This window comes from Blastomyces gilchristii (genome assembly GCF_000003855.2).
Source record: "Blastomyces gilchristii SLH14081 genomic scaffold supercont1.5, whole genome shotgun sequence".
In the NCBI taxonomy this organism is placed as follows: Eukaryota; Fungi; Ascomycota; class Eurotiomycetes; order Onygenales; family Ajellomycetaceae; genus Blastomyces; species Blastomyces gilchristii.
This window is the reverse complement of record NW_003101678.1, coordinates 2465289-2490812: the sequence shown is the minus strand read 5'-3', so window position 1 is coordinate 2490812 and position 25524 is coordinate 2465289. Positions and strand designations below refer to the sequence as shown.

The window sequence follows — 25524 nt, the reverse complement described above, 5'->3', positions numbered from 1 at the left end:
AGAAGTGTAATTATATTCTTATATATCTGAGTGTCAGAACTCTCAGATCTTTCACTGATATTCTCTTATAAGATTTTATTCTCTTTATAAGATCTTATTACAGAGTTAGAGTAACTGATGAGTAAGCTTCTCTCTGAGAACTCAGTGTCTGCTTAACTGTTTGACTGTTTCTCTATTTCTTATGTGTTATTATGTGTTTAAATATCTCTTGATAAATAATTATTTCTGATGAGAAGATAATATGTGAATAATTATTTTCTAATAAGAAGATGATGAACATTTTTATAGTGTAAGAGGCTTACACTGAATAGATCAGTATAATATTGATAGGTCTTATATAACAAAGATAAAAATGTTAAAGAAGGAAAGAAAGAGGAAGTGTGAGAATCAGTGATTGAGATGAATATTTATATGTGTATGTGGTGGTGTACGCGGTGGAGCTTCAGAGTGGAAGAATATGCGCGTGTTCGTAGCGGCCGCGGATCGGCGATCGGGAATGGAAGAATCTATGGAGTGTAATGAAATAGTCTATATAATTGATCGGGCGCAGCCCGCCACAACATGACTATTTCAAATCTTATATATAAAGATTTAATGATAGATTTGATTCAATAAAATGCTCATTCTGCAATATAAATGAGAATTCTGAGTATATTGTAATGCACTGTGCATTATACAATAGTCTCAGAGTTAGATTGAAAGAGAAGTATGATCTAAATTAATTAAATATAAGATTCTTATTCTCAACTGAGACAGGAATTAAATACTTAATAGACTTTCTATCAGAAACTTAAGCAGCTACAAGAAAATGACTGAATTCAGAAATATTTAAATATGAAGAGGAGGAAATTAATCAGATATAGTCTGTTAAAACAGCTATATACTATCTTTCAATAATTTGTTTCATTACAGTGTCTTATTATTTTACTTTACTTTTTTCTTTCTATTCTTTTCTATCTATCTATTTAATGTGTCTATCTTTAAGACTGTGTTCTCTTTTCTTTTATCATATCAAATGATTTCAAAGTATCAGAAGATGTTAAAATACTGTAATTTATAAACAGTTTTTATATTCTAAGCTGAAATTTTCTGATTTTATATATCTGAAATTGATGAATGTATAATAGTTAACTTTATAGATATAGGAAACACCCTGAGAACTTTTAGTTCTCAGATAGATATTATAGTCTCTGACTGTATACATCTATAATTAGACTGATCACTGAGATTATGAATTTCATGTTTAATCTCATTTAATCTGATCTCATACATTTCTTGATGTGAATCTCACTGAGACTGACTATTAAAAAAACATGTAAAGTGACTATATATCAGATCTTAAAATGAAATCATGACTTGAAAAAAATGAGAAAGTAATCTCATTTGATTTCATTTAGTTTCATTCTTAGTATAAAGTTACTATTTTTAGACATTTTAAGGTTTTTTTTAGACTATTTTTAATTTTTTAAAAAGTAACACTTTTTGGTAACACTCAAATGAGATTTAAAGTCATTTAAAGCAATAAAAATAATTTAAATTGAGAAGTGAAAATCATGATCTCATTTGAAAAATGTGATAAGAGTAGACAGTAAGTCTCACTGAGACAGTATGAAACTACTATCTAATGTTAAAACTGTGTAATGAGATTAGTCAAATTGGTAATGAGACTATCAAAAAATCTGGTTCTGGTCTCAGACACGGTCACATGATCAGTCTATCTATAATTGAAGAATAATAATAATAATACAGCTTTAAATACAGTCTGAGAATGAATGAAAGACTGTCTTTAGAACTGTACTGAGATTATTTGAATATCTAGTGATGTCTTTTAATTTGACTAATATCTCTGCAGTATTTCAGTCTTTCATTAATAAAACACTTTATATATATTTGAATATCTTCATAATAATATATCTGAATGATGTGATGATGTACTCTATGAAGAAGAAAGAACACACTGAGTATATGTAAAGTATGTTAAAGGCCTTAGATAAGGCAGAACTGTATGTTAAGCTTGTAAAGTGCAACTTCAGTGCTTATCAGATTAATTTCCTAGAATATGTAATCACTGCAGATGATATTCAGATGAAATCTTCACAGATTAAGACGGCAAACGGAAGAACTTAGTTCCTCACCTGCCAAGACCACAAAATGCAGTCCCCATTTGGTAATAATTTATTAGTACACGTCAAACAACGCTCGATTGCCTTTTAGTCTCCTTTTCCCTTCATCTGGTTTTGATATACCTTGGGTAGTTTGCAGCTAGGATCCTTACTGTACCTTTGAGTATATAGCTCCTCCTGCAGACCTCCTAAAATGTCAACACCCCAAAGTCCCGAGACTGCGGAGCGACCTACAGCCCATGGCGGGCCAAAGTGTACCCCTGCTGAGCTACTGTTAAAGGTCGTCCTTGCGGGCACATTGACTCACTATGAGACTCGGGGTATGATTGATGATAAACGGTTAGAACATCTGCTGCTTTCTGGGAAGCAGATTCTGTATAAGAGCCATCAGGAAAGCGAAGTCAGGTACGAGGCCCTGTCCCACATGCCCCTCAATTGCCGCCTCTCCAAGGTTGGACAATGGCTGACGACGCGGGGGTTTCGTCTCTATTTTTAAATTTGCTTTGTAAGAAAAGCAGCAGCATCGGAGTTGCTAACTTTCCCATAGACAGAATCTGGGCTTTTCACCGGCGATATGGCAAGGCCTCACCGACGTGTTGAGCAAAGCTATCCCCGTTCTCGAATCACAATCTTTGGCAGCTCCCGGAAACTGCGAAGAGTCCTCCTCCAACCTCATAGCATATAACTACTTTTCTCTGGTAAAGGATATTGAACGGCTGAACGATCTCTGTACGATTGCACGCAATCTACTTGCCACGACAAAGAAAGCTCAAAATCTCGCTGCTGAGAAGGGTTTTGATCAAAGAATCTTGTTACTTATTGACACATGTGTCAGGGTTACTGCTAGGGGTTACGATGGCGAGAGCAACGCCAGAAATGAAGAAAGATGGCAAAAAGTTGTCAGTCTCTACAAACGGTTGCTAATCACTTGCCTCCAGTTCCTCCATAATTTTATCATGCATAACGAGCATCGGAAACTTGTGTTGTGGCTAGATCTCTTCGGTTATCATCAGAATGGCGAGTCAAGTATAATAACACCCATGGAACCGCTGGATACTGGCAACTCACCTCCACAGGGAGTAGCGCCAGTTGTTCGAGCGGGAGAACGAATTGTCAGTCCACCCTTGCGAACGATCTACGACCAAAACGCGGAGGATATGTTGCTGGAAACGATTTCTACTTTCCCTCGAGAACCGGCGTCGTCGAAGGAAGAAGCGGCTATGATGCTGCTAGCCAACGTGAAGGATCATATGGAGAAGCTACTGGGACGGAATCTGAAGGAAATCCAGGAGATGGGTAAGGATCCAGAACGAGCTACAGAAATCCGTGCTGCGCTTACTGCGATTATACCAGCCAAAATGGAAGGCTGGGCAGATTTGAAAGACCGATTACGTGAAGATGGGAGCGCCCTCGCCCTCGGCGAAGAAGAACCAACTCGGAAGAAAGCGATTATTAGCATCGATCGGAGTGCCACGACGGGTTATCCACGAACGTGTTGGACCGACTTGCCGGATTTAGATGAATACGGTGCCATAGCGGCGGTCGACGCCCCAGTTACCGCCCAAGACACCACGATGTCACGATCCCCGCAGTCAGCAGCAGAGACATTACAGGAAGCGAAGGATGAGCTAATGGCTAGGCTGCAAGAGTCCTCGCCGATCATGGCCAACGCGGGGCTACATTACGAGTCGGTGGATGGTAATGGTATGCCACCAGATGACGACTCGCGTAGCCTAGAGGCTGGTGTCGACGGCAGCGTCGATGAGGAGGAAGACGACGAGGATGATGATGACGATTATAGAGGTCGGCCTGGGGACCAGCAACGTGGCTTACTCACAGATATTCCTCTCGTTCTAGGCCCTGCGGAAATCGAGGCTCTGCCCATGATTATCCAAGCCGGCATTGTTGACAGTTTCGGCCTAAAGGGCGGAGAAAGATCGGGAAATAAAAATATGCAGGCTGTCCGGTGCCATATTCTTCTTGCTCAGGAGACAGGCCGAAACCTTCTCCGCGAACTATTGATTTTCATTGCTGCCTGGGACCTTCCAGACGAGGAATTTTACTTCAAGATGATGGTACAAATCATGGACGCCGTGCTTAAGAATGGCCTAATGTCCCATGCTTATTCGGATTTCGGTCAAGCGAAGGACATTATCTCGCCCGCCCAAGCTGTAGTAATTAAAATCCTCACGCACATCTTCCGGGGCAAGTATTCACCTCCCAATATTACCTCGACGACAGAGACACCGACTGGCAGAAGTTCTGTCCCAGTCACCAAGGTCGATGTGCTGACCGTTCGCTACATTTTTACAATTTTCCGCGGTAACATTATCCCAGAAACCTGCGCTCTAATTTACCTACAGGGTCAAATCCGTGCGGGACATGCACGCCCTGAGGACTTCCCACTCAACCTCTGGGACATGGAACGTGTGTATGAAGGTGTATACCAGTTTCTGGAATTCTTCGCTGTCCTTACAGAGAACACTGGGTGGAAAAACCTTCTCGTCCAGTGGGAGATTGTGTACGACTTGACCACCCTTCTTAAAGAGTTGGAGGCGAGTATCCCTAAAGGTTCATTGAACTCCCTCAACTCCGCCGGCACTGCAGCTTCACGTGTTGCAGCCCAACCACCAAAAGATACATCAGCAACGCAAGGTGCAAGCAACGTTCCTGTTGCGGTTGAGCGACCATACGACACGAACGATCAGGAACCGACCGATGCCACAACTGTCAGTGCGGGATCTAGAGCCCATTCCCCGCCCCTAGGCAACGACGATCCGTCCGACTTCGAGTGGCGTAATTTGAAGAAACTGGTAGTTCTCGTCCTCTCCTCGCTCGTATGGCAATGTCCGGAAGTCCAGAACCAGATCCGCAAGTACGGGGGTTTGGAGACTATTCTGGCCTGCACTAATTTCGATGCGCATAACCCGTACATCAAGGAACATGCGGTGCTGTGTCTCAAGTTTTTGCTTGAGGGTAATCGGGAAAATCAACGGGTGATTGAGGAGCTGGAAGCGCGGGAGGTTGTTAGTGATGAGGGTGGAGTTTTAGAGAAAGGGGGATATGAGGCCGTGATCAATGAAGGGAAGCTGGCGATTCGGACGAAGAAGGATGCGCAGGCAACTGCGGATGCTGACGTGTCGTCTTCGAATACATAAAATGCCGTTTGAGCTACCGCTTTGACAAAGGACCTTTGTGGGAAGGATTGGATCTGCTTCTGATTACGATGGAATGAATACTTTGACTGGAAAATGGAGGAGTTTATATTGGATTATTTTTCGTGGGGCATGGTTTCTGGCGCATTTTATGGGTGGCTCTGGATGGGCGGAGCATTTTATTTCTTTTCTTCTTAGCGGGTAGTCCGGATATATCCAGAGATGATCTTCCTCTTCCAAAATTTAGATGCGTGTAAGAGAATATAATTTACCACACGCGCTCCATACAACGCATGTGGTTAGCATGAATAAATGTTGAATAGAGGAAGGAAAGCTGAATGATCACTAGGCACGATACACTGAAAAAAAAGGTCAAATCCGACTCCATCAAGAGGAAAACATTAACTCCATGCATGCATTCATTCCCAAATTGACATTCAAATCCAAGACGAAGCAAATGGTAAATAGTAGCCACTCTCCATTCTTCCATCCCTTCGCCATGAAAGATATCAGACAAGGGAGAGAGAGGAGCGGGGAAACACGTCTACTGCCCCTTGTCATCTCCACGAGAGAGAGCAACCCGGCACACCAATGCTCATCCATACATCCCATCCCATTCCTCCTCTTCATCATCACCAGCCCTATTCCCGCTTCCCCTCTTCATCAATCGCTCGATCCTCTCGCGCTCGCGCTCGCGCTCCTTCTTGCCAAAATCAGCCCGGTCAAGCGGACACGTCCCGCGTAATCGGAGCCAAGGCCGTACGCATTCGAGATCGAAGAGGTGGGAGGTGTGGCAGGGGAGACGGACGACGAGCGGATATGGATCGTCGAGGAAAGGGTTGCTACAGATTGGACAGGCCTGCGTGGGTTTCAGGCTGGAGGTCGGGACGCGCTCGAGGGCTGGTGTGTATGATGTGGGTTAGCAAAGCTAAGATGGTAATAGAGCAGTGGAAGTGCTGCAAAATAGCGCAATTGGCACCATGGCAAAACGTCAAGTTGTAGTTGTAGTTGTACCGTTAGATCGTGAATAACATATGTAAAATAATAATCAACAAAAATTAAACAACATACCATCGCAAAACGCCTCCCCCACCCCCTCCACCTCCCTCGGCGGCGCCTCCGCCTCCCGCAACAAAAGCCCAATCATGCTCGACAACAGCCCCTCTCCCCCCGTCGCATCTCCGTCTTCCGCGACATCCCGCAGCCCCTCATCACGCCCGTCATGGACCGGGAACCCGTCATCCCCCGTTTGATGGCGCATGACATTCAGCGCCTCCGCGAGCGATCTGTACGCGGCGCTGATGTCGCCTGGCACGGGTACAGCATATGGCCGCGTGCGGATCTCGCTGGGGTTCGGTGTGATTTCTTGTAGGGTTGCAAAGAAGGAGGAGAGGTCGGGTCGGCGGGGTGTGGCGCGGGGGTTGCGGATATCATTGCTGTTGGCGCTGGAGGGGGTGGTGGAATGTTCGACTGTGGGGTGGGTCAGTTCTTTGATCTCGCTTTTTGGAGGAAGAACGAATGGGATAGAATGGATATCTCCATTGCTTGGAGTAGTTTTGCACGTAAGTGGCGGAGAGGATTAATGTTCATACCTTCGTACGACATGGCGGGAACAATTAATGATGTCGTCCACGCTGGATAATCAAGAGAAGAGGGAAATAGGATGAGGGAATTGGAGATTTAATACACGATTCCGTTTGAGTAAGTGAACTGCTTGGGAATTTTGGTTCTGTTTAATTCGTGGTGCTGTGAGCTCTGGGAGCTTCTTGTAGGCGGTTGGAACTGTAGTAACTAGTAGTGGATATAAATAAAAGCCATGTTCGGCTTGAAGGCAGAAGGCGTGGCGCGTCATCCCGCCGGTAACCCCTGGATGGATTGTGGCTTGTAAGGGTTTCTTCCACGAGCAACAATGATTAATTTACTCAAAAATGTCTAAGTATATATATATATATAATATAATCCTTGAAGTTGATGATGTTACGCATATACATGTAATATATTCTAGGTCTCATTATGATCAATATCATCATGTGCCAGATCAAGGGCAACTAACGATGTGGGCAAATTAATAAAATATCAAACAGTGCAAGTGTGGGCATATCAAAAACTCAGTAGCCGAAATCTTCATAAACAATTTTCTTCCCCACAAGCCAGTTCAGCACTGAAGCCTTCAAACTCGTGCCCGCACAAAGATACCACTCCTCCGCCCCTGGAACATCCAGATCACCTGCCTCCATTCGCCGGTAATGGAACTGTACCCCAGAATCGTTTATAGCTGTTAAATTAGTTTTCTCGTCCTCTGTTAGGGGTCTCTCCGTTGACTGCGAGCCGGTGATGAAGAGAACGGTAGATTTGGGAAGTTCAGGGAACAGTTTGAATGTGGCCAGCACGAGGCCTAGATCTTGAACGGAAACAGACCAGAAAAGTCGTAGTCGGTGTATATCTATTCCTGGAAGTTGCGCGATGAGAGGAGTAATCCCTATCCCACCAGCAATATAAGGAAGAGACGCGTTTTCACCCTCGGTATTGGCTTTGAACCTGAAATCGCCGGCGTACCCCTTAAGTAGCACTTCAACTCCACTCCGCTCGTTTGACTGGAACAAGTGCCTTGTGGTGGCGCCGTGTTTCCTCACTGTAATTTCAAACTCGTCGTCAGAAATACCCCTCCCTGGATATGATGATACGGTGAAGGTGCGGATATAATCGTCGTTGATGCTCGTGGGGTCGTCATCTTTCATATGGCTATATCCCATATCAAGTTCACCAGCGAACGAAAGCGTTGCGTACTGCCCGGGAGTCCATTTCCCCACCTGTGAGGGATCGGAGACTTTGAATCGGAATCGACCAATGGAAGGCGTTATGATATCTTTTTTGATGACCGTCGCCGTCGTAGAATTCTCGTCTGGCACCTGAATGGATGGCGCCACCTTTTCAGTGGTTAGGTACCGTACCGGCGGGTTATATGGAGACGGCTGACCCGGCTGTCCTCGAAATGCAAGGCCATTTTCAACATATCTCGCGCTTGTTACTATGACTTTGACGGCTAGATTGGACCTAGGAAGGAGAGCCGCTGCAGCCTTCCTAACCAGAATTTCTGTTTTCCCGGTGAGGTAGAGAACGTTGCCGTTTTCAAAGCCAGGGAACACATATCCTGCAAGTGGAGTCATTTGTAAGTTGCCTAATGTTTGGTAGAGGCGATTTCCGGAGTATTCCGGGTAGGCTATTACAGCTCCGTTAATACCATTAGAGACTACACGGACGAACCCTGGTGCGCCCCCGCGAATGTTGGTACCCATAGATTCTTCATAGGATGATGATATGAAGAGGGTGTCGGCCTGGCTGAGAAGTTCGATAGCCTCAGGGGGAAGCTGTGGTGAGTCAGATATCAACTTTGGGTTTGGCACAACTGGGGTGATTTGCTTTCGGTTGATATATTTCGGGCAATTTCCTGTCAATTCTAGTTAGATAATCAATGTGCATTTTGCGTGGCCGTTACGAAACGAGGCTGCAGCGAAGATAGCTAGGAAACCGTCAAAAAATAACACCCATGCCCTATACTGTTCTCCGCTGAGATAGAGTTGCAACCTATATTCGAAAAGGGTTGTTTCTGCTCTAGGGGAATAGGAATAGCGGAACAGAAGGGACTCACCGATACTCTGCTCAATTTTAACAACAAGCTGGGCTTGGCCAGCATGTAGAGGTTCGTTTCCCTGCTTATCGGGATCCGTAGCCTCCAAGCCTGCTAGATTTCCTGCAACCATTCTCCCCATCAACTTCACCCTTTTCCTAGTCTCCATATCTAGAGATAGCCCAGACATCAACCGGCCCTTTCCCTCCTCCTTAACAACCTCACCATTGCTCTTACCACCATATAGCGTTTCCACGACAGGGTCATATGTCTTATCGACAAAATTCCTGATCCCGATTATAGACTCCGCTACTGGTCCGGCGAAGCCAGTTTCTCCACCCCATATAGTCGTCCATGGGCGTCCCTGAGTGTCCGTGATGCCTAGAGCGATTAGCGGCGATTTCTGAATGAGATATGCCGCGCCAGGACTGAGATAGGGAGTAGTGGGGTTATATTTTTCCGGGCTATGCATCAATTTGTGCATTTTCTTTTCGCCCTCGTGCCATGGCACGCTCCCTGCGATGACGAAAGACATGGGATCAATCGGAGATTTCGAATATGCTGGAGAGAGCTGTGCTAGTATAGAAATATTTGAATTGAATGTGTATCCGAGCGCCTTCGAAGAGTTCACCAGGGCAAGGGCGATAACACGTGTCAAGATGATGAATATGTTTTCCATCAGTCAGTGCTGAGAAGCACCAGTTAGAGACAACCGCCGCAATTGTTGTGGCATGCAAATATATTTGACTTTGATGGCCTTGTTGTATAGTATGGGTACATGGAGGACGATACTGGATAGACACCATGAGATACTACCACCACCTCGTTCTCAAGCTGGATTTATAAACGGATTTATAATTAGTTAAAGTTAACTAACTAGATCGGATTCCGCTTACGAAAGCTTGCGACAGCGACGGTTGGAAGGAAAGCATCGACAATAAAGAAATGCCATGACTTTAGATATATCGGATATAACCTCCAACTTACCCCTCTGTCCGTTAGACTTCCCCCACAAAAGGCTGATCTACCTTTCTCGGGAGACTTTAATGCGAAGGCGTCATCTGCACCATCTTGACAAATGGATATACTAGCATCCATGGATGATGACTGCCCCTCGACGCCCTGTGGTTGCCAATGTCGAGCAGTCTGGATGGAATCGAGGCTGCGATGATAACTAAAGTAAGCCGCTAACTTCGCGGGGGTGGTAGGTAAGTTAGGTTAACTAGTTAGTTTACTTCCAGACTCGCCCCCCCATACATTTCTTGGCATGCTCAGCCTCTCTTCTTGGATAAATATAATTAATAGTTAATATAAAAGATAATAAAGATAATAAATAGATATAAATACTATAAGTTTGATAAATTTAAATACTAATTTACAGTTATTATTATTATTATTATTACAAGCATCAAACGCTTGCCTACGCTCGCTTTGCTGCTTGCGCAGCCCCCCCTACCCTACCACTTCCACCCCTTACCCCTACCCCCCTTACCACCCCTACCACCCCTACCACCGTCATCAGATTAATCAGAGCCATACAGGCCGCAGAGCAGGCCGTTCAATCCCATGAATTCAAAGGGGTGCACATGACATCATGCATTTTACACAGAAAAGTTGGTTTTTCTATAATAAAGAGAGAGAAAGAGAGAGATAATATTTTTTAGCTCATAATTTGAAATGAACAGTGGTGCATGTCATGACCACAAAGATCAAAAATGAATATTGAAAAGAGTATAAGAAATATAAATACTGTAGAGAATGTATGAAAAGAGCAGAATGAAAAAAAGAATAAAGATTTGAAGATTGATCTGAGCTGTACAGGCCGGAGAGCAGAACTGAGTATTTAAATAGATAGATTTGATGAGGTCACATGATGTCAATGTTACAGCATTTTTTGCACGAAAAAGTTGGTTTTTCTATAATAAAGAGAGAGATTATTCTTCTTCTTCTTCTTCTTCTGATTCTTTATTTTATTTATATACAAGCAGAGCTTATACTGAGTTTTGTATAAATATGAAATACAGACTATGATTTAATTATATAGAAGTAAATACAGATGTTAAAATCATATTAAAATAATAAGAAATATAGAAAATATAAAGAGTGATAATTTGAAACTTATAAATACATAATATCAGCTCAGAATGTGAGATTAAATTTAATATAAGAATCTGAGATAATTCAGCTCTGATTTCAATCTTGACCTCATTGGATTTTTCAAACCTCATGCACCTTGGTTTCTCATGCTAAGAGTCTAAAGACACTACCTGGTGACTATAGTCTATATCAACCATTCAATTACTGAGAATTTGATTTACAGTAATATCATGTATCAGATCTAGTGCTAATGAGAAAATTAGATACTGCTTTTTGTAATTAATTATTATCACAGGTTTAAATGATTTGTGAAGAATAGAAAAATATAAAACAGCTGTATCATGTATGATAGCTAGTTCAACAGAGAGTGTTGAAGCTCTAGGCTTTCTAATAATATAGTTACATAGTTACAACTTACCTCACACTACTCTGGGAACTGTGAAATTCAATTTAGAAGTCAAAAATCTTAATTATTAAATTTTGAGAAAAAATTCATTAAAAAGTTTCATTAAATTTCTAATATTTTTATCTATATTATATAATAATATCTTCAATAACTATTGATGAAGATATTGAAGTTTAAAAAATCCGATTCAGGATCAATTCGAATTGATTCTACTCTGTTATACACACTGACTCTCTGCCAACCATGCATAAGCTATGGCGGCGTGATGGCGATGGCCTTGTAGTAGTGCCCGCCCAAAGCACTGGCAACCACAGACAAAAAACGCCTCTGATCTCATACTGATCTGCAACACCATTCTGCATGCTGGGGATGTTCGCATTGCTTCTACAGCTCCTTTTTCTTTCTCCCCGGCATACATACCTTTTTCAACGACGGGCCATTGGCCTCGTATTTTGAGACATTCTTCAGCATTGGTGACTTGACAGCGATTAGATGTGACATTCTAAGACAAATCCAATCTTCAGCCCAACGGCCTGTCACCAGCCGCAGAAAGACATGGCCCATATCGTACCAAAGAGTTGCTTCTCTGGGATATACGTGCAAGCTTGATGTCAAAGCTTGTTTATTTCAATGTATTTTGACAGTGTTGGAGTCTCGAATCTGACTGCAACCCGCTCAATTGGCCCCGGACTCTTTCCCCCATCGCTTTTGATCTGACAGGGCTGAGAGAAATTAAAGGAGGTTGGGGTTACTGGAGCCCAAAAATGGACAGCACAGCTTAAACCGAAGGATGGAAGCACCCGGTGGGCGCCAGCGTGGTACACGATGGGATCGGCCAATTAGTTCCACTGGTTGCGGAAGCTCACTCTTTGAGTTCCCCGTGCCTGTAACTTAGCTTTTTACGAGCTTCCATGCTACATACATGTTCCTGTGGAGGCGTGACATGGTTCCAAGATGGAAGCACCAAATTATTTGACAATGGGAAAATGGCACTACCGAAGCCCACCGATGCCGATGCTTGCTCTTCAGCTTGTCTGAGACATTGCTGTGCATACGAACGAAAGTCGCCGCTTGGATATTTCAATTCGTGACCTAGCTGCTCAGATATTGACCTTGGTTGATTCTTTACTCTTCTTGTTGATTCAACCCCATGCCAGCCCACGTCAATATCGGGTGACAAGCCTGCTTCCTATTTAACCGAATTTTGGGGCTATTGAGAGTTTTTGGGTACGGAATTCAATCCCAGCAGTTGCCAATAAAACGAGGAGGAGCACAAAAGTTCCATGACATGCCGAGAGAGAAGCATATCCCAACAATTGCCAGCCCTATGGGGGGCGCGGCGGTGGTGGCTCATGTTACTGTGTAGAACGCTCCTACTGGGAAGCGCATTCTCTTCAATCCAGTTCCCGTGGAATCATGTTGTATCACTGAGCTACTAGTCGCCAATAAAACCTGGGTCCATATTGGTCATGATACAAGATTGCTCATGCATTGGCTGGAAAGTGTATAAAGTCCCACTCCAGCCCTCCTCCGCTCCATTTCCCCTCATGAGTTTTATCCCCTATCCTCAGATTTGAATACCTAGCATTCCTCGTCTTGCAAGACACCACCCCATAATTATCACTCTTTGAAAGACAATGCGTCTCTCATCTACATTCGTTGGTGCCCTCGCCGCACTCGCCCCTACTGTTCAAGCAGTGGGCAAAGCCATCGTGGTCAACTACTGCCCCTTCGACGTCTACCTCAACTCTGTCGGCAGCGAAATTGGACCAGAACAGCACCTCAAGGCTTATGGCGGTACCTACAGTGAGCTATTTCGCCACGACCCCCGAAGTGGCGGTATCGCTATCAAGCTCACCCTCGAGCCAGGTGGCTTGCTGCACGGTGCACCACAAACCATCTTCGCCTATAACCTCGTCCTACCCGTGATCTGGTACGATTTGTCGGATGTTTTTGGTGACCCATTCGCCGGCTATCCTCTGAAACTCGCACCCTCAGACCCCAGCTGCCCAGTGCTCTTTTGGCCAGATGGCATCCCGCCTGGACCAAGCCAGGTGAGAAACTGCCAGTCGAAGTCGGATCTTACGCTGACATTGTGCGCATATCCTTTTAAGAAGGTATGTTTTTTCCTTTTTTCTTCCGTTTCCCCCTGGTTTGATGGGCACCGGAATTTCATCATGTGATGATTTGTCTTCGCCGGAACCCCAGAACTCTATGCCCTGAGATCTAGCTGACAGAAAAGAAAAGAAAGGAGAAGAAGAAGAAGCCTTTCTCGATTAGAGATACTCACCAGCCAACCTCTCTCCACGCAGTTAGTTTTCCACACGAGGTATAGGGAGAGAGAGAGAGAATGACCATACTATTGGTACGAGATACTATTTTTGTGAACTAATGTTTGAACGCCATGCCTTGACGCCCATTAATTTATATGATGTGCCAATGAGAACCAAAGCCAATTTACTCCTTGTTTCCCCCTATTTTTAAGCCCTCCCCCCCGGTTCCCTTCGCTCCTCGTATGTGTACGTACCTATGGCATGCAACATGTCTTACAGTCGTACGATGGAACGTAATATCTACTCGGTCCTCTGATGAATTGAAAAGATTGATTTTAAAATTTTTATATTCATTTATTCTTGGGGTTGATTTGTTTTTGTTTTATCTATAGTGACTAATCAACTCCGTGTGGGATGTTGATATATATATACCACTCTTTGAATATATCAGAGAAAAGGAACCAGGGTAAAACACAGGGAGAGGGTAGGAGCATCCCAGCTGTGCTAGATTTGTGAGAAGGGGGGAACTTACTAGAAATCCGTGTGACTGTAGATAGATCTTTGTAGTGTACATGTACGGCCTTGGTGGGGTGGAGGGAGTAGAGTACGGCCCCAGTCCATGAGTCTGCCTGCACGTAGGCCGTTGAGCACAATTTCCCTGGGACGAATATATAGTGGTGTCTTGTATACCCGCGGATGGGTTTCCGGATATTTTCTGGAGCGTCGACAATCTATCTACCGTATGGCTCAGTTCCTAAACGTTAGAAGATAGGGAGCCACGGAACAGGATGAGATTAAGGTTGAGCTGCATGTATCGATAGAAATAGCATTAATCTATTTCTTCAGGCCGCCGGCTCCCGTCTGCTGCTGAGGAAGAAATGTAGCCCGCGTGCTGGGTGAATAATCCCGCGGATTTCTATACATTTGTCCTTTGGAGGGTCCTCAACCTTTATTTAATCGTCGTATTTGGCCCCGCGCTACTATGCAAATCTGTCAGCGGGAAGCTAGGTACACCTAGGTAACTAGCAATCAAGACTGGGATATAGAATAGTGCCGAATAGAGAGGTTCATATAGAGATTATGGATTATTGGAGGTTCAATTTTGCACTAGATAACTTAATAATGGAAAAACTTTCATCTCCACCCAAGTTAATGAGATCGGGAACTAAGAAAGACTAATAATAATCTAACTTGGTTAAACTTGTTGGTGATTACTACACCTACCCTAGTCACATGCCACCCCAACCTATTTAGTGTAACTCGCGTAGTTAGAATACAACACAATAACATTATTCTCCAAGAGATTATGAAGCCCTCTACACAATGAAAAGCTGTAAAATAACATGCAAATTGACATCTTCATGTATCATTATGTGTGCCTAGATAATTTATTGATTAATTGAACCCATGATGAACCTGAGATCAGGTGAAAAGCCTGACTTAATAAAGAATTATATATCAACACATAGAAGAAGAAATTCATAAAGATCTGAAGTATAAGAAGAATTGAGTGTGAGCTTATCAATATCTGTAATGAACTGAAAAGTGACTATATCAAAGGCTTTTAAGCTGAATAATATAATTGTGAAAGAACAGTCTGATAAGTTTAATAATAAATATAAAGACCTGATTAAAGATATCAGTGAGATATCAGATAATGCAGAAAATTCAAGTGACTGAAATAATAATAGCTCTGTGAGTAAGAAGACTTATATAAGACTAGAAATTATAAGACTTCAGCATGAAGTTAAGTGAATAAAGATAGATAGAAATGAGAATAAAGAGCTTAATACAGATTTAATAAACTATTTTTAATAAAAGAATAGAATATCTATATTAATGAAGATTCTTAATGAATTCAGAGATTAAATAAAATCTATAAAGAAGTCTATTATACTCACTGACTCTGTAAATTACTTTATATAAAAGAAAGAGATTCTGCTTATAGTAAGATAATCTGAAATAAATAATATTCTTAATAATAAGCAGATTAATTCTGATGAGAATGTCAGTATAAATATACAATATTTTTAATCAGAATGAAATATCTGACTATATAACTATATATAGTCTGTAATTATCTCACAGATTAAATCTCACTTTATTATACTTAAGAAGTCTTAACTATCTGCTTATTCTCTATAATCTGTTATAGAGAATAATTTTACTGAGAGATCTGCTATCTGCAGAACTTATCTATTTCAAGAATTAATTAAGATAATATTAAAATCAAAGAGTTCTGATCACACATTTATTAAATATTTAATTATAATCAGAACTGATTATATCTGATTGAAATATAATATTAAAGATTTCATGTTTTTTAACAGATTTCTTACAGAGATTAGTAAAGATTGATTATCTTTTATAAAGAATTAAATAAATATAAAAGAGAAAAATAAGAATACTAGAACACTTAAAGATAATTTTATGAAATTATGTCAAGATATTCTTCTATAATTACTAGCTACTGATAAATCTTCTATCTCTGATAAAAAGATCTCTGTAAATAATACTCAAGATTTCAACAGAAAGAATAAAAAGAATAAAAAGAAGAAGAAGATCTCTGAGAACAAGAACAAAGATTTCATCAAGTCAGATAGAAAGAGTAATAATACTATTAAAATGTGTTATCATTATTAGAAGATTGACTACATTTAAACAGATTACTGATTGAAATTTTCTGAAAAACACTCTACTAGTCACAGTAAGAATAAGAATAAGAATGAAATAGACTCAGTGTCAGTTTATAATGTCATTGAGTAAGTATTTTATATAATAGAAACAGTCTATTCTACTGATTAAACTGACAAAGATATCTGAGTTCTGAACTCTGAATTCAGTGCTCATACTACATCTTGTAAGAATCTCATATCAATAGTGCTGCAGAAGATTAATATCATATTAAAGATGACTGACAGATTAACAGCTTCTATAACAGCTATAGAGAAGATGAATATCTCAGTTAAAGAAGTAAATCTGCTGCTGTAGAATATTCACTACATTTTCAAGCTGAAGATTAATTCTATAAGTTTTGAGAAGCTTGTATACCAGAGCTATACATATAAGTAACTGATCTATAGAAACACTCATTCAATCTTACTAATATCTTCTGATAAGATATTAAGTTTTACTGTTAAATTAAGTGATAAGAACATCTACATTCTGGAAAAATAATTAATAACTAGAGACTTGATTCAATTTGCAATGTTAAATGATGATTGCTTAATAAGAATATCAAGATTGTTGAACATATAATGTTATAATGACATTAAAAGCTTGATCATCTCAATTCCGTAAATATTGCTAAATTAGCAGCAGATTCATAACTGAGAATGAGAATTAAAAGTGACAGAGTTTTGTCATTGTATAAGACCTGTATACAGATAAAAATGACATATTCAACATTTATATTAATGATAAGAACTGTTAAACCTGCAATGAGATTCTTCATAAATCTTGCAGATGATGACTGTACACTATATAATGAAATCAATCTCTCTACTCATGAAGAAGCTAATTATTGAATGAGTATTACAGATGATATTACATACTACAGATGAATTATTCTTATAATGTTAAAAAGTGAGATCACTGTATATTTGATGATCTTTATTAACAGAATTGAGATCACTACTCAATGTTGAATTAAGACTTTACACTGAGATGATAAAGATAAATTTAAAAGTGATGAATTAAAGACCTACTGTCAGTGAAAAGAGATTATATATGAGATTACTACATCTGATACATCATAGTTCAATAGCTCTGTAGAATATATTAATTGTATTATAGATGAAAAGACAAGAAGCTTACTATTTAACAGCAGACTTGTAAGAGAACTTTGAGATGAAGCTATTCAAGTCACAGTTATAATAATCAACACATTTTCAACATCAATGAAGATTTACAGATGTCAGAGAGAGACCTTATTATCTTCTTTTAAAACTTAAACAGGTGTTCAACCTTCTGCTCATTGAATACATAGATAAGAATGTAAGATATATAAGAAGAATCTGAAGATTATCAATAAGTTTATGAATAGAACTGACAGTAAGTAATAATAATTAGTTAAATATCAAGAACTGTATTAATATCATATCTGAAACTCTATAATCTGAAAGCTTGAGATTGCAAGAGATGTTGTTTTTGATGAAGAATTAACTATAGAAGAAGTATCAGTGAATGTTATTAGAGAAGCATTTAAACTGTCAGAGAAATTGAATGTTCTTGACATTATAAAGAGATGATAACACTGTCTTCTAAGAAGACTTATAAAGAATAAACCTGATGTTTTAAAGATGCTTACTGATGATGATATGAACAGTGTGCTGAAACTGATATATTTACTAGATGATGAGACAGAACTTGTTAATAATAATATGAATAACTCTGTGAATAATGAAGATTCTGTACTCAGTGTTCTTAATAACTGTCTGATCACACTGACAGAGGTCAAAAGAAGCCATGACTGAGAACATTAACATCAGACAATGAAGAAGAAAGTGAAAACTTTTGAACAGAAGAAGATATATATTGTTGTTGAAAAAGCTCTGAAAATGAACATTCTTATAGATAAATAAGTGTATGATTGAAAATTGAATAATAAGTGTAATGTGACAGAACTAAAGCAGTGACTAGTCAGCAGTGTCACATAGAGATAGTTGTTTAAGAAGCTGTATAAATAAGCTTGACTATCTTGCTTGAATAGTGAGCTTATAGACTACAGAGTTATCACAAGAATATCACAGATACAGTACTTAGTATACTAAGAAAATTGTATAAGAAATGCAGTAACTCTCATATATATTTCAGTAGAAGAAAAATAAATCACTGACTTCTTTAATAAGAAGTCAGCATCTAGCTATTCTATATAGATAATGAGCAGATACTCTTCTCTCATTTCATGAGTAAGAATAGCTGAAGTGATATCTCAGTAGTTATTATTATTATTATTCTTCAATTATAGATGTATGCAGTCAGAGACTATGATATCTATCTGAGAACTAAAAGTTCTCAGGGTTTTTCCTATATCTATAAAGTTAACTATTATACATTCATCAATTTCAGATATGCAAAATCAGAAAATTCCAGCCCAGAATATAAAAACTGTTTACAAATTGCAGTATTTTAACATCTTCTGATACTTTGAAACCTTTTGACAATATCATGACAAAAGAAAAGAGAACACAGTCTTAAAGATAGACACATTAAATAGATAGATAGAAAAGAATAGAAAGGAAAAAGTAAAGTAAAATAAAGAGAGACTGTAACAAAACAAATTATTAAAAGATAGTATATAGCTGTTTTAACAGACTATATCTGATCAATTTCCTCCTCTTCATATGCAGATATTTCTGAATTCAGCCATTTTCTTATAGCTGCTTGAGTTTCTGATAGAAAGTCTATTAAGTATTTAATTCCTGTCTCAGTTGAGAATAAGAATCTCATATTTAATTAATTTAGATCATACTTCTCTTTTAATCTGAGTCTGAGCCTATTGTATAATGCACAGTGCATTACAATATACTCAGAATTCTCATTTATATTGCAGAATGAGCATTCTATTGAATCAAATCTATCATCAAATCTTTGTATATAAGATTTGAAATAGTCATGTTCTAGTTTCAGCTGTATTATAGATGAGAATATTTTCTTTTTACATTTAATTGAAGAAGATTTTCACTTGAGTTTTATTTCAAATCTTGAATAATGTATACTCTTCTTTTGTTTCTGCCAGCTTTCATTTCACTTGTTTAAACAAGATTCTTTTATTTTTCTCTTTATAAAAGATCAGAATATAATTTTTTGAATAGATCTGCTTAATTCTGAACTCTTTTTTGCAGCTGAATCAGCCAATTCAATGTCATGAATATTCATATAAGCAGGAACTCAGTGCTGATGAATTATCAGCTTTGATATTCTTCTCTTTTGAATTTTTAAAATGAAGTTTAAGATCAGTTCAAGATTCATTTAATTATTATAAATCTGACTATTTCTAAGTCTTTTTAAAGCAGCTTGACTATCAGAGAATATTTATGCCTCTTTCAAACTATTTTCTCTTTTATAAGATTTTATTTCAATAAGTGTGAAAGCTTTCACTATTATAAATAGTTCAGTATCAAAGACTTCAGATTTACAGTCTAAATTTCAGAAATCTGAGATAAAATTAATATTATCTTTATTATAAGCAATGCCTGTGTCTAATCTATTTAAATTCTCATTTTTTGAGTCATCTGAATAAATCATAATAGAGTCTTTTATATTAATTGTAGAAATTCTCTTCAAATACTGTTCATATTTTTCTCTTTAGACAGTTGACTTATTTATAAGTCTATAAGAGATTCAAGCTTTTCTCTTCAAAGAGATAACTTCTCATGATCAACTTTTTCAACATTTAAAGAAGAAAATTGATTTTTAATCAGTGAGTATAGTCTGTATAGTTGAGAAGACATTTTCTTTGAAGAATTATTTTCATTTCAATTAAGAAATCTATTTCAATTCAGTTCATTTTCAGAGTTAATTAATAAAAATGAAGAAGAGACTCTTTCTCTGATTATATGATTTGAGCTTATCTTTATAACTTTCAGAGCATAGTTCATACAGGTCTTTTCAAATCTAATAGTAGAAGAGAGAATTGAAGCTTCAATTTTCATTACTTTAATAGAAGATGATTTAAATGCTTTCAGAATTCTTCTCAAAGCTCTGTTTTACAGACTTTGAAAGAGTTCAGTGAAATTTTCTTGATTATTTTATTAAACTTAAACTTCATAATCAGCTACTGAGGTAATACAGGCTATATATAACTGTCTCATAGCCTGGAAGAATAGACCTCTCTCTGTATTTGATAGTCTGATAATGTTGTTCAATAGTCTTTCTGTCTTGACAGTTCTTTGTTGAATATAATATTTAAAATTCAACTTGAAGTTTAATCATACTTCTAATTATTTGACATTTAAACTGGGTTTAATCTCTTTATTTAAAAGAGTTAGAGATAGTTCTTTCTCATTGAATCTAGAAAAGAAATGAATTAACTCAGTTTTATTCATATTAAATTGACTTTGATTGATATCTGCTCTGACAAAGATTTTCTTTACAGCTTTTTCAATCATTTTCAAATTCTCTTTGATAGTTTTTAAGCTATAGACTAGATCAATATCATCTACATAACTCAGAAATCACACTATTCTCATATTTCTATCTTTGAATAGATATGCAGTGTATATTGTAAATAAAATGAGTGAGATTGAAGATTCTTGTGATACTTCTATTTTTATCTCAGTCTTGTCTTATTTTATTCTATCAAAGAAAAGTTGTATGATTCTTTTAGATATAAAACAGTTAACTTATTTTATTAGAGAAAGTGGCAGTTTTAATATCTTCAAAGTCTGAATTAACTTTGACTTTGAAACATGATCAAATGCCTCTTTTATATTAATAAAGACTTCAGTTGAGATCAGATCTTCATGCTTTGCTATTTAAATATTATAAATAACTGAGAGAACAGTGTCAATTGTAGAACATTGTTTTCTATCTCTCATTTATTCACTGAATAAAAGAGAGTTATTAATGAAGCTTATAAAAGATAGTTGAGTAGCTATTATCTTTTTCAAAACCTTTTCTAGACAGTTTAATAGAGATATTACTCTATATAACTTAGGAATTGATATTTTTCTATTAGGTTTTGTAAGAATCACTTCAGTGGCTTCTCCTCAGCATTCAGAATGATATTCATTTTTCAAGAGATTAAAAAGAAGCTCAAAATATTCGTTCTTTAAGTAGAAATATGTATTTTGAATAATCAAGTGATTAATTGAATCAGGCCCTGCAGCAGTTTTAACAGAACTTGAGAAGATAGCTGACTCTAGTTCATCTTGTGTAAGATCAGGCCATTCTCAGTCATTTTCATCAATGTAGTTGAGATGTGATATATTCTCTTTCTCTGAATCTGAATCTGATAAGTTTTGTAAAAGAATTCTTATAAAAGCTTGATATTTTTTCTCAAAAGAGTTTACTGTATATGATTTATTCTGAAACTTATATTCTAAGGCTGGAAGTTTTGCTACACTTCTCATTTTAGTATAGTTAAAAGCTTTAAAAACTTTCTTTTCTTATACTTCTTCAAGAAATTTATTCCAGCAGTCTGTTTTAGCTCTTTTAATATCTGAAAAATATTCATTTCTGACAGCTTTGAACTCTTTATCAGATATTACATCATTCTTTCAATCTCTTCTAGCAGTAGCTAATTCTTTTCTTTTAGATGAGATATTCTCATTTCATCAAGGTTTTGAATACTCAGAAGATTTTCTCTTTGAAATATTATCTCTAACACTTGTTAGAATAATAGATGTAATAAGCTTCACTCTATTCTTAAGCATTTCATTTGAGATATCTTGACCAGAATTTCAATATAACTTACTCTGTCTTTCAGATTTTAACAGTTTTATGCTTTCTTCAACTGCTTTTCAATCAGCTTTTTCAAAGTTAAACTGATTAGAGAGAAGAGAGTTTTCACTCATTTATTTTTCACTCAGTTCAATATTAAATTAAATAATCTCATGATCTGATTCTGATGTCTCATTTGAATTAATAAATCAGTTTACAAGTCTTTTTTTCATTAGATTTTATGATATGAAGATTAGATCTATAATAGATTTCTGTAAGAGGCCTACGCTGAATAGATTAGTATAATATTATAGGTCTTATATAACAAAGAGAAAAACATTAGAGAAGAAAAGAAAGAGAAAGTGTGAAAATCAGTGATTAGAGTGAATATTTATACACATATGTGATGACTGAGAATTGGTGATCAAGAATGACTGAGAATCAGAGTGTATGTATTTATAACAGCTGAGAATCAGTGATCAAGAATGGCTGAGAATTAGAGTGTACATGTTCAAGAGTGAAGTAGAAGAATCTATGAAGTGTAACAGAATAGTCTGTATGATTGATCAGACACAGCCTGTCACATTAGCCCTCTCTTTTCAGAAGTGATATAGAGTTGCAGGCGCGTAGTTCTCATCAGTCAAGAGCAGCTGTCTCAGATAATGTGAAGCTTGAAGTTCAGATCAGGCAATTATAGTCAACTCATTTCATAAGATATTATCAGCTACAGCCGTGAGGTCTCTTATCAAGAATATTCTCAATCTCTCACTCAAGCTTATTATCTTCTTCTATAATGCCTGGTAGCTGTTAGTTAGAAGTCAGTTGAGAAGAGAACAGATTAGTGATAGTGCAGTGAAGCAAGCTTGTGTGAAAGACATCATGAATCTCTGATGATGTGTCAAGATGATAGTTATGACTATCTAGAACTTCTATTACTTTATGCTTGATATGACAGTAATCTAGTGTACAAGATGAATGTGTGATTCATATATTCTTGAGATTCAATTACACAAGATCTTCTATCTTATACTGCTCTGTGAAATCTTGTCAGATGTTGATTTAATCTTCTTAATCTTGTTTCACAGTCACTATGAAGGCCTCTGCTCAGTTGCAGACATCTTGAAGCTTTATTACTATATTATCAGTGATTTGAATTGAACTGTAGAGGTTCAGTGTGAACTGTGTAATCTCTAGAAGATTCAACACTTTTATGTGATATTCATATGTAAGAAAGAACAGGCTTATATCTGTTAAAACAGTATCTCAACTGTTGATAGTGATCTCTGCATATAGAAGAAGATTATATCAATCATCTTATAAATGATTGCAGAACTTATAAAGATAATTCTTCACAGTCTGAATTATTCATTCTGACACATCATCAGTCTCAGAGTGATAGATAGTTGACAGACAGTATATAATCTTGAGAACTTGACAGATTCTTGTTCAGAGAGTACTCATGAATTGACAGTTCTAATTCAATACTATAGATCTCAGTAATTCATACATTCAATAGAACAGGCTCTGTAGAAAAGCTTCAGTAACTTGTTCAGTATTCATTTTACTACAAGATTTCAATATTACATCTTTTCTCAATCAATTCACAATGATCAGAATATTTCTATAATTCTTACTCTTAGATAGATTAATAGTGAAGTCAATTACTTCATCTCATCAGATTCTATCAGAAATATTAAGTGATTTCAGTAGATCTTTTCTACAGTTCTTTCATAAGATAATAGAAGAACAGTAATTGCAGTTTCAGATAAAGTGTCTGATGCTGTTTAATATCTCAGATTAATAGAACTCTCAGAAAACTATTCTATACAGTTGTGCACAGTCTGAATAATCAGTCATATACAAATCATGCATCTCTTGTATTATTCAGATGTAGAAGAGTTCAGAGTGAGAGACTCAGTGTTGTTTACAGAATTATAGAGTGTTATTATCATCAATTGAACATTCTGAGATGTCAGTTCTTACATGTAATTCTGAATGAAATCAGAGTGCTTCTTATCATACTGCTTCAGTGAGTACTTAAAGAAGTTCATTGATTTAAGCTGCTGTATGTCATAGCTTATCTAATGTAGGTTTGAGAGAAGTTGAGATATCAGTGTCAGTGTCAGTGTTGATATCAGTGACAGTTCAGAGAGAGAATGTTCTAATCAGAGAAGTATGTATAGTGTCATGAGTTATTTCATCTTGATCAACTAATATCTTCAGATTTAGAAGCTGATGTTCTCAGTTCATTCAATAAGTGTCTGTTACATCAGAAGACATATCTTGCTCTTGTTATAAGAGAGCATCTGTAATCAAGTTTTGACTGCTGAAACAGTAGTGTATTGTAAAATGAAAGCAGCTTAAGAACTCAGATCATTGCATCTATTATTCAGTGAGTTTACAGATAGTTATAAAGTGCTTGAGATTCTTATAATCTGTGATTATCTCAAATTCAGAGACACTTCAGAGTTCAGAGTCTCATTCTTCTAGACAGTATACAATTGTAAGAAGTTTCTTATTATAGATCTCAAAGTTGCATTCAGTGAGACTCAGTTTCTTAGATATAAAGATACATGATTATAAGACATCTTCATCATCATATTGTAATATAGCTTTCTCTATAATATAGTCAGAGAAGTCAGCTTCAATAACTGTTTCATGATCAGAATTAAATGTTATTAGTAGAGAGATATTAATGAACATCTTCTTTATCTGTATAAATGCAGCTTCAGTGTCTGCTAATTACTGAAATACTGAGTTCTTCTTAATAAGTTCTGTAAGTGATCTCATAATATCTGAGAAGTTTTATATAAATTACTGATAGAAGTTAGCAAATCTGATGAAGCTTTGTACATCTTTCACAGTATATGAAGCTTCTCATTCAAGAATGACAGAGACTTTCTTGAAATTCATTTGAATTCTCTTGCCAGCTTCTATGATAAAACCTAGATATTTGATACTCTTGACTTCAAAGTCACACTTGTCAATATCTATTAATAGTTCTGCTTCTCATAATCATTGTAATACTTTTTGTACATGTTCTTAATATTCTTTTCTGAACTCATTAGTGAAGATGAGAATGTCATTGAGATATACAGATGCAAATTTATCAAGAAAATCTCAGAGTACTCAGTTAATATACTTCTGAAATGTACTGAGAGCATTGATCAGTTCAAAGAGTGTAACTATTCATTCAAAGAGATCATAACATATTCAGAATGCTGTAAGTCATTTGTCTTCTTCAGTGATATGAATTTTATGAGTCTCTTCTTCATTTCCATCAATTAACTCTGGAAATGAACTGGATTGGAATAGATTTCTTGATTGAAATGAAAATAATTCTTCAAAGAAAATGCCTTCTCAACTGTACAGACTATGCTCTCTGATTAAAAATCAATTGTCTTCTTTAAATGTTGAAAAAGTTGATCATGAGAAGTTATCTCCCTGGAGAGAAAAG

General features: G+C 37.5%; 4 protein-coding genes across 5 annotated transcripts; 2 read left to right on the top strand and 2 right to left on the bottom strand.

Moving 5' to 3' along the window:
* The first annotated feature begins 2106 nt into the window (after positions 1-2106).
* Positions 2107-6340, top strand: BDBG_03458 (essential cytoplasmic protein Ctr86). The gene is made up of 3 exons (XM_031721259.1): positions 2107-2528; positions 2671-3419; positions 3477-6340. The coding sequence occupies exons 1-3, from the start codon at positions 2317-2319 to the stop codon at positions 5279-5281; spliced, it is 2766 nt and encodes a 921-aa protein (XP_031577751.1). The 5' UTR covers positions 2107-2316; the 3' UTR covers positions 5282-6340.
* On the bottom strand, positions 5363-7086 carry BDBG_03457 (uncharacterized protein). The gene is made up of 3 exons (XM_002626247.2): positions 6871-7086; positions 6350-6748; positions 5363-6178 (listed from the first exon to the last, which is right to left on the bottom strand). Exons 1-3 carry the CDS (start codon positions 6881-6883, stop codon positions 5874-5876), a joined length of 717 nt encoding a protein of 238 aa, XP_002626293.1. The 5' UTR covers positions 6884-7086; the 3' UTR covers positions 5363-5873.
* Positions 7087-7173: 87 nt separating this feature from the next.
* Positions 7174-10147, bottom strand: BDBG_03456. 2 transcript variants are annotated; one of them, XM_031721258.1, is made up of 3 exons: positions 9894-10147; positions 8928-9740; positions 7174-8726 (listed from the first exon to the last, which is right to left on the bottom strand). In XM_031721258.1, the coding sequence occupies exons 2-3, from the start codon at positions 9583-9585 to the stop codon at positions 7387-7389; spliced, it is 1998 nt and encodes a 665-aa protein (XP_031577750.1). In that variant the 5' UTR covers positions 9586-9740; positions 9894-10147; the 3' UTR covers positions 7174-7386. The 2 variants fall into 2 exon arrangements, with proteins under 2 accessions (XP_031577750.1, XP_002626292.1); XM_002626246.2 differs by having other exon boundaries at positions 7175-8726; positions 8928-10147.
* A 1402-nt stretch (positions 10148-11549) lies between these two features.
* Positions 11550-14491, top strand: BDBG_03454 (BYS1 domain-containing protein). Its single transcript, XM_002626244.2, has 2 exons — positions 11550-13526; positions 13657-14491. Exons 1-2 carry the CDS (start codon positions 13047-13049, stop codon positions 13687-13689), a joined length of 513 nt encoding a protein of 170 aa, XP_002626290.1. The 5' UTR covers positions 11550-13046; the 3' UTR covers positions 13690-14491.
* The last annotated feature ends 11033 nt before the right edge of the window (positions 14492-25524 follow it).